The sequence below is a fragment of the Rhododendron vialii genome, chromosome 8a (genome assembly GCF_030253575.1).
Source record: "Rhododendron vialii isolate Sample 1 chromosome 8a, ASM3025357v1".
Lineage (NCBI taxonomy): Eukaryota > Viridiplantae > Streptophyta > Magnoliopsida > Ericales > Ericaceae > Rhododendron > Rhododendron vialii.
Window position 1 is genome coordinate 10,409,486 of NC_080564.1, and position 14,032 is coordinate 10,423,517.

General features: G+C 40.3%; 1 protein-coding gene across 2 annotated transcripts; it reads left to right on the top strand.

Annotated features, from left to right (window-relative positions):
* The first annotated feature begins 399 nt into the window (after positions 1-399).
* LOC131298085 (transcription factor SPATULA-like) lies at positions 400-12,982 on the top strand. Of its 2 annotated transcripts, XM_058323375.1 has the most exons (7): positions 400-1,087; positions 9,481-9,585; positions 9,698-9,763; positions 9,868-9,933; positions 11,837-12,145; positions 12,230-12,583; positions 12,678-12,982. In XM_058323375.1, the coding sequence occupies exons 1-6, from the start codon at positions 734-736 to the stop codon at positions 12,404-12,406; spliced, it is 1,077 nt and encodes a 358-aa protein (XP_058179358.1). In that variant the 5' UTR covers positions 400-733; the 3' UTR covers positions 12,407-12,583; positions 12,678-12,982. The 2 variants fall into 2 exon arrangements, with proteins under 2 accessions (XP_058179358.1, XP_058179359.1); XM_058323376.1 differs by lacking the exon at positions 9,698-9,763.
* Positions 12,983-14,032: the final 1,050 nt, after the last annotated feature.

Here is a 14,032-nt window from a genome sequence, read left to right on the forward strand (position 1 = left end):
TCTTTTTCAAAAAAGAACTTTTTGAAAAAGAGGAACAACCCCTCACTCTATCTCTCTTTATTTTTTACCTCTCTCTTCAATCATTACTTTCATTTATTTCTCCACTCATTATTTAAAAACACTACTTAAATCACAAACCAAACAAAACAATGTTATCCAGTCGACGTGATTTTTTGCGTGATCCTAAGTCTGGCGTGCTCTACAGGATCATCAATATGGGCTCGAAAGGTGCCCAAATTTGCTGGACCGGACCGGACCGGACCTGACCGGAGAGGAGACACCCGCCTTTGCAAATCACTCTCCCTGATTACGCGTGCCGTTTCGTTTCATTTAAAAACCCGCGCACAGTTTCCACTCACTTCAATGTCAGCTAAAGTACATGTTTTTTTTTTTTTTTTTTTCTTTTGAACGGCAGCTAAAGTACATGCTGGAGAGAGAGAGAGAGACAGAGAGAGAGAGAGAGAGAACGGGGTTCACAAAGAAGAGACGCAACCAGAAAAAAAGATGAACTGAGAGACGTACAAAAAACAGAAAATAAAAATCAAACCCACCCCACACTCTCAAAAGACAAGAGATCATCAGTGTGGAAAAATTGGAAATGGGTTTTGCAGAGAGAGGAAACAAAGGCGACGCCGTCCCTGTGTTTCCTCTTTTCCTCATTACTCTCAAGCTCTAGTCCGGCTTGCGTTGTTCGATCTTCAGGCTACGTTTGCTTGAGTGTCTGTCAGTTATAATGGCGGATATGTACAACAATAAGTCCACATGCGCTTCGTCTTCTTCCCCACCTGAAACCGACGACCTGTCCCTCTTCCTCCACCAGATCCTCCTCCGCTCATCCGACCCTCTCGCGGCCGCCGCGTCACTGCCCGGAAACCCGCACCGTCCGGTCCAACCTTCTGTGCTTTCCGGATACGGATGCCACGTCACCGACCGGATCTCCACCGCCGAGTCATCTTCTGGGTTAAACTCGTCGCCCGGCGCCGTGCTTTCCTCTTCCGGCTACTATTTTCCGGCCGGTGCCACGAACGCGTCCTCCTCGGTTGGAACTGTTGACATTGACGCTGACGAGTATGATGGCGAAAGCGAGGTACTTGCAATTGCTTTCCCAAAATTTTGTTTGATTTTCGGATAAAATAATGAAGTATTTTTATGCATAAGTAACTGAGACTTTTAATATGGTGCGAAAAAGTTGGAAAATTGTCCGTAGAAGTGGTAGCATATTTCGTCCGTCCCCTGATTTTTAATATTAAAATAATATATTTATCGAAATAATTGTTTGTGCAGTATGAATATTGTTTGTTAGATCTCTTTTTGGACCTTGCAGAAAAATCAAAAAATTATTCTACAAAATATAATAGGAAATTGACTTCTACACTCCTATTTTTATCACATACACTCTTTTTTTTGTTCTTATTCATGTGAATTTAGCTTTTTACTCTTTCATAAATTCACTTTTTCCACACATTAAGGGGTAATAGAGTAAATTCACACCAAATAAAGACAAAAAAAGAGTGTATGTGGTAAAAAAGGAGTGTAGAAGTCAATTTCTATACAATATTTTCAAGTTCGAAAATAGCGCACGGTGAGTACTTTTTTGTTGTAGACACTGAAAATGGAGAGATTCCGGACTTTCCACCCTTATTCAACTAGTTTGGAGAAAGTGAGTTGCTTGACCCGTTGACTATTCGCCTAACCACGTGGCTCAAAAGGTTAAACTCGGGTTATAGTAGTTGGTATCACTTATACTCCCACCGTCCCTTTTAGAGTCCATTTTTTAGTGTCACGACCCAAATTTGAAGGGTAAAATCCGTGACATGGCCAATGATTTAAAAATCACCACAGGCCTTGATATCAACAATCATAAAATTTTATTCTAAAAACTCCAAGGTCTATAATTTAAAATATATTATAACAGAGCTTATTAGCGTTCGAACTCAGTACAAACTTTGAACTTCAATAAGTAAAATACATTATTGTGGCCAACACACACGTGCCACTTATCATCATATCTTTTTATTATTTAGCCATAACTACCAGAATCTTCCACATATAATAACAACCTTCCTTAACCTTGAATACCTGAAAAGGTTTTATGAAAACACAAAACCAATTCAGTAAGTTACGATATACTAAGGCTACATAATAAACATGGGATTAAGTAGGATAATAACATAGCATAATAATCCATCAGCTTGCAAAATCGTAAGATAGAGAACAATCATATTCAAATTGCAATCACCACAAGTGAGACAAAGAGAGATATATCAATCGTTATATTATCATCTTTTCATCTTAACCATCATCTTAACCATCATAGGCGGTAATCCGGTAGCCCGGGGAGCGACCCCAGCAAAACAATGGAATTGATATCAATCCAATGGATACCCGGCCGTATCCTTTCCACAATCCATATGCGCCAATTCAAACATAGCTTGTTAGAGCTTTTCGTCCAGATGTTATACCAATATCCATTAAACTTCTTTTTAAGAAAATCAATCCCATGTATTTTTATAAAAAATCTTTTTCTTTTCACAATTATACTTATATAATTTATTTTTATTCAACATAAGAATTAATAAAACAATCACAAAACAAATTTAGAAAATAATATGTACCCAGAGTATTTTCGTAACTCACCTTTTTGCCTCCGTAATTTACCGTATCGTTTTAGGACCTAATCCTTTTTCTCCTCCCTTGTTCTTTTTTTTTTTTTTACTTTCTCCTTCCTTCTTTCTCTCTTTTGTTTCTTCCCTTCTCTATTTTCTTTCTTCCTTTTGTTGGTGCCGTGTGTGTGATGTGTGTGCTTGTGTTTGTTGTGCATGAAGGAGAGGGGGCCTATTTATACTTGTAACCAAAAGACCTAGAATATTCTAACATATCTAGCCATATCTTATCTAATCTTATCCAAAATCTTATCTAATCTTATCCAAATCTTTCAATATCTAGTAATATCTAAAAAAATCCAACTATAACTATTGAGTATCTTATCCAATTCTTTCCGGATTATTTCTTACGTCTTGCGAAAGCACATACCGCATTGTTGTTAACAAGGTTGAGAAATATTTGTAGAGTTTAATAAAAATTGCCACTTAGAAAAAAAAAAATCCTAATCTTTAATAAATCTTGAATCATGATCGATATACTCCTCGAATCCTAACGGTAAGCGGCCCATTGAAAGTTAGCTCCTTATTTGTTTTTGTTTTTTTCTAATTCTTTTTAGGGTCTTATTTGTTTATAAAAGTTGGAGTGTTACATTTAGTGTCCAGTGTTCCATTTTGGGTTGTCCATTTTGTAAAGTTAATGGGTAAAAGTTGATGCATTTTCTATTTTGCCCTTAAAAGTTGATTCTATTTTGAAAAGTTAGTGAATAAAAGTGTAATGATGATGTCTTCATATAGGGTAAATTGGGAAAATGGAGGTAAAAGTGATGTGAAGGGTGTAATGATTATGTCTTTTAATAAGTTGGAGTTACGAAGTAGAACACTTAAAAAGAAACAGAGGGAGTATATCACTTTGTCTTTTAATTCCCCACCGATGTGACACTGTGTTTTGCCCAAGGGTGGGGCTCTCACAACTTTATAGGTGGTATTTTTAACACTGCATCAGAGTACTTAATAAAGTGGGTTTGGCTATGTTCGTCTAATTTAGTTTGAAATAATTTTTAAATTTTGTGATCGTTTGAGAGTTATTTTTTTGTCATTTTTTTCTTCTTTCCCACAACCTTAAGCACATGGTAGGGTCAGTTAAATGTTGATGTAAAAAAAAAAAAGTTCAGCTTTATAGCTGTGGATCGAACCCTCTCATAAAGACTTCTAACCACTCGATCAAATCTGTGTATATACTATATATCTTTCCCTTTTCAAGAACATGGATCTTCTTCTTCTCAATTCTGACTTATTTATTGTGAATGTCTTCTTCTTCTTCTCTCTCAATTCTAACTTCTTTATTGCGAATCTCACTCTCAAATCTCACAGTGTAAAAAACTTAACGTTGACGATTGGAGTTTCGTCAACACCCAAATAATCATTCAAATAATGCTTGAGGAGGCTAGGAAGGAGTAAGGGACCAACTCTAAAAACTCATGAGTATTCAATGACATGCGATTCATCACGAGTTGCTTGTGAGGACAGGGAGAATGGGGTATACTCCTAATAAGGTCCAACAAAAGTTTGTTTGGATGAAATGAAAGATAAGATTTTCGACAATTTAATCGGTCAGACTTGTTTGGGATGGGGCATTGCGACCCAAACAGTCACAGCACCAGAACATGTGTGGCAAGCATACCTCTAGGTATGTCAACTTTAGGTACGTATGTATTAACTTAAGTCACCTACGTTTATTGCCCATATAGTGCTGGTCTTTCTTGCTACCTTAACTTCCTTGCAGGGACATCCTGACGTGGGTAAATATTGTCAAAAAGGCCTTGACCACTATGACCAGTTGAAAGAGCTGCTTTCGGGCTCATTGGCCAATGATGCATTTGCCTGCCCATCATCCTTAGGAGCCCCAACATCTGATGAGGAAATTGCCATGAATGAAGTGAGAAAGCCTTTAAAGAGGGAGGATCATGTGTCGATGGGTAAAAGAAAGTCTGATAGTAGTGGCGGAAGTAGCTCTAAGTCAATGAGGTTCGAGAAAAAAAAAGCAGCTTATGAAAAGTATGTTTTTGCCAACAAGAGGAGGGGGGAGTACTATGAATTGTTGACCAGATTAAGCCCATCATCGGCAACCAACTTATAACCAACTTCTTATCGAGGAAAGTCAACGCAATAGGGTTTATTACTATACTGCTGAAAATGAAGGTGGAATGAGCCAACGATACTAAACACAAATACTTGAACACAATACTAAACACAAGTTACTACTATGTGCTCATCAAAGATCCTTGGCCCACTCAACCCTCGTCTCCGACCATATAGCAACAATGTAACCACCCGGGTCAGCTAACCTACTAACCTTTAGCCTAACCACGTGGCTCAAACGGTTAACCTCAACTTAATAGTAGTTGCTCGCGATCCCTTTTTAAAGCATTCAACAATTTACCAAGTGGCTGATGTGGGACTTAGGGGCTGTTTGATAAAACTGAAAACTGAAACTGAAAGCTGAAAAGTTAAGTACTGAAAGCTGAATGCTGAATTTTTTAAGTTGAAGAACTGTTTGATAAATATATTAAGCACTAAATTAAAATTAATGAATTAATTTTAGTTCTAATTTTTTTAGTTTTGGTGATTGTGGTGGTGGTGGTGATGGAATGGTAGTGGTGAGGGTGGTGGTGGGATGGTGGCAGTGTGATAGTGACGGTGGAATGATGGTGGTGCAATGGTGGCGTTGTAGTGGTGGCGGTGGCGACGGCGTGGTAGTAGTGGTAAGGGTGGTGTGGTAGTGATGGTGGTGGCATGGTGGTAGTGGTGGCGGTGGTGGGTGGTAATAGTTGTGGTGGTGGTAGCGTCGTGGTGGTGGTGGTGGTGAAGTGATGGTGGTAGGGGTGGGGTGGGGTGGCGTGGAGTAGTGGTGATGGTGATGGTAATGGTTGTGGTAGTGGTAGCGTTATGGTGGTGGTGGTGGTGGCGGCGGTGGTGGAGTGATGGTGGTAGAGGTGGGGTGGGGTGGAGTGGAGTGGAGTGGAGTAGTGGTGATGGTAATGGTTGTGGTAGTGGTAGCGTTACAGTGGTGGTAGTGGAGTGGTGGTGGTGGCGGTGGTGGCGGCGGCGGTGGAGTGATGGCGGTTATGGTGGTAGTGTGGTAGTGGTGGTAGTGGAATAGTGATGGTTGTGGTGGTGGTATCGTGGTAGTGATTGTGGTGAGAGTGGTGGCGGTTGTGGTGCAGTGGTGGCGTTGTGGTGGTAGGGGTGGTGTGGTAGTGGTGGTGGCGGCGGAGTGATGGCGGTGGTGGTGGTGTGGACTAGTGGTGGATGGTAATGGTTATGGTGGTGGAAGCATGGTGGTGAAGTGATGGTGGTGGGGGTGGAGTGGAGTAATGTTGGTGGTAATGGTCATGGTGGTGGTAGTGGAGGTGGCGGTGGTGGAGTGATGGGTTGTGGTGGTAATGGCTGCGGTGGTGGTAGCGTGATAGTGGAATAGTGATGGTTGTGGTGGTGATAGCGTAGTAATGGAGTAGTGATGGTGGTGGTGGAATGGTGATGGGAGTGGTGGTGGAAGTGGTGGCGGTTGTGGTGGCGGTGGTTGAGTGACGACGATGGTGGAGGATTGGTGGTAGTGGTGGTGGTTGAATGCAAGCATATAAGAATTCAGCCAGAATTAAGTAGCTCAAAGCTACTTAATTTTTATCAACTTTTTACACTATATTTTAAGTGGCACTTAATTTGTTAAGTAATGTAAAATGTGATTATCAAACCTACTTAATCACTTATTACTTAATTGTTTCAGTTTTAAGTGCTGAATATGGGATATCAAACAGCCCCTTAGCTTGGGTTCTCACAATCTCCCCCATTTAGGATCACAACGTCCTTGTTGCACCACAGGGTCCATCATTTTCACTTACCAAGCAATGTGACGTGAGACAAATACCCGTTTAAGCACCTCAAGCTCCTCTCATGTGGGACTCGTCCAAGCATGATAAGCACCTCAAGCTCCTCGCTTGTCAGCCTCACCTAAGCACATCTCCTTGTAGACTTGCCTCACATTTCTGGTTGGTGCAAGCTCTAATACCAAATGTAAACGACCTGCGCCAGTTGACCTGTTAACCCTTAGCTTAACCACATGGTTCAAAAGGTTAACCTCAAGTTAATAGTAGCTGCTCGCGATCCCTTTTAAACCATTCAACAATTTCCCAAGTGGCCAATGTGGGACTTAGCTTGGGTTCTCACAAACCCTTTGAGTTGACTTTTCTCGCTAAGAAGTTTGTTATAAGCCTTAAGGTATTGTTGGTTACTAATAATAGGCTTTATCTGGTCCAACAATTAAAGGCAATTGGGAATGGAGTATGCTTCTTGGGCTCGACGGTTATCAGCCAACAATTCATAGTACTCTCCCCTCCTCTGGTTGGCCAAAGTATATTTTTCATAAGTTGTTTCTTTTTTTCTCAAACGTCATTGACTTAGAGCTACTTCCGCCACTACCATCAGACTTCCTTTTACCCCTTGACACACTATCCTCCCTCGTTATAGGCTTTTCCATTTCATACATGGCAATTTTCTCATCAAATGTTGGGCTCCTATGGATGATGGTGGGCAAATGCACCGTTGGCCAATGAGCCCGAAAAGAGTTTCTTCAACTGGTCATAGTGGTCAAGGTCTTTTTGGTGGTATTTACCCGCGTCAGGATGTCCCTACAAGGAAGTTAAAGTAGTGGGAAAGACCAGCACTATATGGGTGATAAACGTAAGTGATTTGAGTTAATACATTGGTACCTAAAGTTGACATACCTGGAGGTATGATTGCGACACATGTTCTGGTGCTGTAACTGTTTGGATCACAATGTCCTAACCCAAACCAGTCTCACCAATTAAATTGTCGAAAATCTTATACTATCGTTTCATGCGAACGAACTTTTGTTGGACCTTATTAGGAGTATACCCCATTCTCTTTATCCTTACAAGCAACTCGTGGTGAATCGCACACCATTGCAAGTCATTGAATACTCATGAGTTTTTAGAGTTGGTCCCTTTCTCCTTCGTAGGCTCTTCAAGCATTATTTGAATGATTATTTGGGTGTTGACGAAACTCCAATCGTCAACGTCAAGTTTTTTACATTGTGAGATTCGAGCGTGAGATTCGCAATAAACAGGTCAAGTCTGAGAGAAAGAGAGAAGAAGAACATAAGAGATTCCCCGTTCTTGGAAGGGGAAAGATATATACATAGATTTGATCGAGTGGCTGGAACTTGGAAGTCTTTATGAGATGGCTGGGTCTACAGCTATAAAGTAGAACTTTTTTTTTACATCAACATTTAGCTGACTCCACCAGTGTTCTAAAACTCGGTATTCCTCACCGAGTACTTGCTCCAAGGTGCCTGGCTGAGGGGACTAATCCCCTACTCGGTGGGCATTACTCGCCAACTAATGCCGAGTACTCGCTCCAAGGTGCCTGGCCGAGCGAGTAGCGAGTTTTAGAACACTGGACTCCACCATGTGCTTAAGGTAGTGGAAAAGAAGAAAAATAACAAAAAATAACTCCCAAACACGATCACAACATTTGAAAATTATTTCAAACTAAATCAGGGGAACATAGCCAAACCCACTATTATTAACTACTCTGATGCGGTGCTAAAAATACCACCTCAAAAGTTGTGAGAGCCCACCTTTGGGCAAAAGTCAGTCTCACATCGAGGGGAATTAAAAGGAAAAGTGGTATATAAGTGATACCGACCAGCTACCGTATAACCCTAGGTTAACCTTTTGAGCCACGTAGTTAGGCGAATGGTTAACAGGTCGTTCAACTCATTTTCTCAAAAGTAGTTGAATAAGGGTGGAGAGTTTGGAATCTCTCCCTTTTCAGTTGTCCACGACAAAAAAGTACTCTCTGCGTGTGCTGTTTTCAAACTTGAAAATTGTAACGACCTGCCACAGCTGACCTGCTAACCATTCGCCTAACTACGTGGCTCAAAAGATTAACCTCAAGTTATACAGTAACTGGTCGAAATCTCCACAATCTCCCCACCTTGGCTGCAACGTCGTTGCACCCTTTAGACCAGCAACCTTCTCCTGATGGTCATAGTGTGGCACTTTGGTTTGTACAACAGTCAGTGTGCTTATACCAAATTCTAGAGGTGGCTCCCACCATGTAGACCGGGATTGTGCTCTGATACCAACTGTAACAACCCGTCACAGCTGACCTGCTAACCATTCGCCTAACCACGTGGCTCAAAAGGTTAACCTCAAGTTATATAAGTTATATAGTAGCTGGTCGAAATCCCTTATATTCCATTTACTCTTTCCTAAAACTACCGATGTGGGACTTTCCCATGAGGTGGGTTCTCACAAAAATACTGTATTTACTAGAATAATTTTTCGTTTTTTTTTTTTGCATAGTTCAAAAGGAGATCTATCAAACAATATTCATATTGCACAAACAATTGTTTTGATAAGTACATTATTTTTAACTTCAAAATTACATGTAGTTTCGTAAGGACTAACCTAGGTTGCGATTGTGGTTGTGTTTTGAATCTCGGTTCTTGGGTGCTTCCGCGTTTAATCCCAACAGAAGGCCCATCTGTTGCTTCTCATGAAGTTGTAAGTCAATAAGAGCAGGGAAGAAAGTCTCGGCTCAGAAGAGTTGGATTTTGTAGATCGTCAAGCAGGATTTTTAGAGTTGGTTTCTTCTGTACCTCTTGCCCTCTCCTTCACCCCTTTAGATCAATCTCCATCTCCTTCCTTACTAAACACTATCTATCCTCACCTCCCTGATTCACATATATTCTGTCAAGGTATACTTGACTTCCATTTGGAACCCTATCCTCACAGATTTTGATAGTTGAGAGAGTGTTATGTTGTTGACTAGAAAATGTGATTGTGTTCTATAGGAGGGTCTTGAAGCTCTTGTGGAGGAGGTGCCAACAAAGCAGGTTCCATCTCGTAGTTCTTTGAAGCGTGGCAGAGCAGCGGAGTTCCATAACTTGTCTGAAAAGGTTGTTTATATGTGCTATGAGGATATGTACTCCAACTTTCCAAGTAAATCATTTCTTTCTCCAAAATTTTCTTGTTTGGGCCTTAACTTTGTGGTTGTTTTGGGTTGGATAGAGGAGGAGGAGCCGGATCAATGAAAAAATGAAAGCATTGCAGAATCTAATCCCCAACTCAAACAAGGTTGCATGAATTTTTTGATTTTAGTTGATCTTGATTTTTGTTGTTTGTTAACAAATCAGTTCTGGTATTGAGTGATTTATTTGGTACTTTGGTGGTTGTGATAGACTGATAAGGCATCGATGCTCGATGATGCCATAGAGTACCTCAAGCAGCTTCAGCTCCAAGTGCAGGTATGTTGATTTCTTTCAAGAAGGTTGACGAACAGTTTGTGACAGTATTGCAGAAGTAGCTCCTCCTAATTTATTCTTTCAGTTTTAGCATTTTATAGCTCGAAAAAATTTCAATGACCATAATGCGATTAGCAAAGTTTGAGAAATCCTTACTGATACTTGGAGTTTGGGCTTCCAGAGGTGAAGCCTGCATCAGTCCTAAGTTTGATTGATGGATTGCTAATCTATCCACAATCATCTTGTTGTTTCTGATCAAGTGGGTAAAATTCCATATGTGCTGATCTAAGAAGCACGGACATATCTACTAGCCTAATGTATCTGTGTCCGACATTGTGTCGGACACGACACTCTTTGGACACGTGTCAAACACACCTAAACACGTGTCTAAATTTTTAATGACATTTGTTTTGCTAGGACACGTTGTGGACACTATTGGACAAGTAGAGGACACGTGAAGGGACACATTACGAGGTTAAAATGAAATGTTCAAAACTTGGCCCAGGGTGAATTTCAATTGATATTTGGTTCATGAATACCTACACAGTGACCGTTGATTTGAATTGTCACAATGGTAATACTTTTTGTGGGTTTTATCTTCAGTTGATAGAAATGTTGTTTTCATCTTTTATATAGATTAATAATAGGCCTCTATAATGCAAAAATATATTTTATTCGCCATGTCCACGTGTCTGTTGGAGTTTGTTCCACATCCATGTTATCTCTTAAAAAATGTACTTGCTCCGTCCCAAAATGGATGACAATCGTGACGCTTTTTGTTGTCCCAGATTTGTCCATTTTGGAAAGTCAAAGGGACAAAATCACTTAATTTCCACCATTGCCCTTCTCTATCTAATTAAGATATTAAAAAAGGACGAAGTAATGATTGAAGGGCATAACTTGAAAAGGGTAATGATTGTGTCTCCTAATTTTTTTAGACTCCCTAAAATGGACATCCATTTTGGGCAGAGGGAGTATAAACCTGGGCGGCCTCTCCACTCGTTGCCAATTAGTTTTAAGGTGGAAGCTATAACAGTGTCCATGTTCTAAATTCTGAAGAAATGAGCTATCTACGTGTCCGTATCTTGTTGTGTTCCTATCCATGCTGATTAGCATGTAGAATTTTGTGAGAACTTGTTCTCTTTGTGCCAAACTCCAGTGGCAAAGGTGTATATATTCAGTCTATTCTGATAACAAGATTGCTGAGGGAAACCATGAGCCTTCGTTGTAGATAACTGGTAGATAAGTAGTGGCATGTCCAGTGAAAATGGAGAATTGGAAACTGGTGGCAAAGGGTACCTTCTCTCTGGTTATGTGACCAGAGTCCACACTCCAAACCCCCTGTACAAATAGGATTTTTTTTTAACCAAATGACTTTTAAGTTGAAAGAAATTTCCAACTTTATTCCTCAGGATGCGGATATCATCCTACCTGTCAATCTTGTTGAACAAAGTTTCTAGAGGAGAAAGTTATGCACCACGTTGCTTAGCTATTAAAGAAAGTGGTCTTTAGGAATACTGGATAATATATGCACAGTAACCTTGGTAATCCACCTCATCAGCCCAACCTCAAATAGTCAGGCATAAGGCTTTGTTGAGTCAAATGATCCTCCTTCGACTGATTTTTAGTTTAGTTTCCTGCATTTTTCTTCTTAGGGGAATTGTGCTTTGTGATGCTGAATTTGTTTCCTCTCCTAAGCTGCTTTTTCCAAGCTTATTTCCGCCTCCTGCTGCTGTCTGTCGTCCTTTTTATTTCGTGCGCTTCATGACTAATCCTTCGTTGTGTTTTGAGATTTTGGATTTTGTCTTTCCTTTTTAACATTTTATTGATCTTTCTGTTTGCGTATTATTGTTATCATTTTGTTAGTCTGGTTAGGGTTAATTACTGACACCAATCTCCATTTCAGATGTTAACAATGAGAAATGGGTTAAGTTTGTATCCTATGTGCTTGCCTGGAGCATTACAGCCAGCCCAACTCACCCAGATGCCAAAGGGCTTTTATGAAGGAAATGGAACGGATGTGACCGGCTTATCTTTTAACCAGGAAACTTCAACAAACACTCTCTTTGACATACCCAACCAAAGCACTAATCCAGCCCAGTTAACGGCAGTTGACTTATCAAGTACACTCAGTTCTGAAACTTTGTTTGGAAGGGAATCAGCAATCAAAGGTGACCTTAGACCCCTTCAGTTCCACACATCATCCAATTCCAAAGTAAGTTTACATGTTTAACCTAACCTGTATGTGATTCTGACCTGGATTGAATGAATGGTCCCACATACTTTGCGTTTCTACTAGGTGAATGAAATCTACAGGAAGGACATGCCGCATGATCAACAACTAAATGTGGATGATCATTCTCCAAAAAAGCCATTAGGTAGGTTGTCTAAGCCTATGTTTCTTAATTATATTGAAGAAAACACTTATATAACGTCAGCAGTATGCTTATGGCTATTGGTGTTTTATTGTCTTTAGAGCTCAACTATTGATTCTGTCCTTGTTCTAACCTGTGTTGATGCGGTGATTCAATACACAAGCATCTGAGGTAAAGGACAAGGTGCCGGAAGCATGCATCCTAGGAACGCAGAGACCAGAGAATGTGCTCCTATCAAATCTGGAGTGTGAACCAACTCTTGCCCCTAATTTGGATGGGTAAACATAAATACATTTCCGACAACCGGTGTTATTTTGTCCATGTAGCCTGTTATATGGTTGATCACTTTCTCTTGATTTATGCCTTTTCCAGCTTGCTCTCTGGAAGAAGTGCAGCTAAAGATGACATCAAGTCTCAAAGGCAGGACTTTTGAGTTTGCTAGCCTATTATTTTCACTATCTACCCTTTTAACTGGAAGCAACGGCAATTCCTGCAGGCACTTGTACATTTTTTGTTATTGCCAAAGATAGTTCTCATAACATGATGTTAATCTGAATCCAAATGCTTTCAAATTGAGATTGGACTCATCATTCACTCAACAGAGAGGGATGTGACTATAGCCTGGAATGCATCTTGAAGAATATTGCAATTCTTGTGAAACCAGTTTGTTTCCCCTATCGTTATTTGTGTTGTTTATATGTATTTTCTTTAACGTAAATCCTAAAAATTGTCAACCATCTCCAAGGATACATGTTGATAAAACTGGTTTTGTTACGCTTGAGTCACCAGTCTTTATGCCCGATAACTTTCGGATGACAAATGCCCTGAAGAATCATGCTGTTATTGTAATGGAGGAGTCTCATTTAGAGAAGTTGCCTCCTTTGATGGAGGCGATCGTTGTGTAACCTCAGGTAGTCAGGTTGTCGGGGCTTTCTTTCTACTGTGTACTAAAATGCACAAGGCATGTATCACTGACTCACTGTGGCAATCCCACATTTCTCTGTGTCATTACCTTTTTGGATGACTCAAGTTTTCCGGGCCAGCTTTTGCGGTGCTCAACTATGTCAGGATATGGCTACACTAGCTCCTTTATTATTCAGGTGTGGTGTTACTTGATGAGATGCAATGGAGAAATAGCAGCTTGTATGTGCTTCGCAATTGTCAAATTTTGAGTTGCATCCCCTTTTTTCCACACCCCCATAAAAAAATTCGATGATTTCATCTCTCTTTCTCCTACAAACAGAAACATATACATTTCATATGGACAACAAAAATATTGTGCACAGTGACGGTGCCTTCTTGTATGTTCTCCTCTCTCTCTCTCTCTCTCTCTCTCTCTCTCTCTCTCTCTCACACACACACACACACACACACAGAAGAAACGATACATCACTTATGTACAACCAAAGATATTTAGTGCACAGTGATGGTGCCTTTGTTATCATTCAGTGCACAGAAGTAACAAATTTGTATGGTTTATGAAGTGGATCATTGAATAATGCAACACTGGGGAATCTATATAGTATTTATTTCCTTTTGTCTTTGGCTTTGACTGTTTGTCTTTGTTTTTGACAGCAAATGAGAAACCATCTCTCAAAGTTATCGCAGCAGAGGCATTGGAATAGCAGCAAATTACTAAAAGCAGAAGAGGAACTTATTGCCAAGGCCCAAGTCCATCATACCAATGCACGTCAGTGAATGATTTCTTCAACTGTTGCTTGATAAGA

Bases quoted from the DNA above. Each gene is read 5' to 3' on its own strand.
- LOC131298085 (XM_058323375.1), top strand. From the start codon at position 734: ATGGCGGATATGTACAACAATAAGTCCACATGCGCTTCGTCTTCTTCC. The intron at 1,088-9,480 runs GTACTTGCAATT...TGTGTTCTATAG, and splicing joins AGTATGATGGCGAAAGCGAG to GAGGGTCTTGAAGCTCTTGT. The intron at 9,934-11,836 runs GTATGTTGATTT...TCTCCATTTCAG, and splicing joins AGCTTCAGCTCCAAGTGCAG to ATGTTAACAATGAGAAATGG.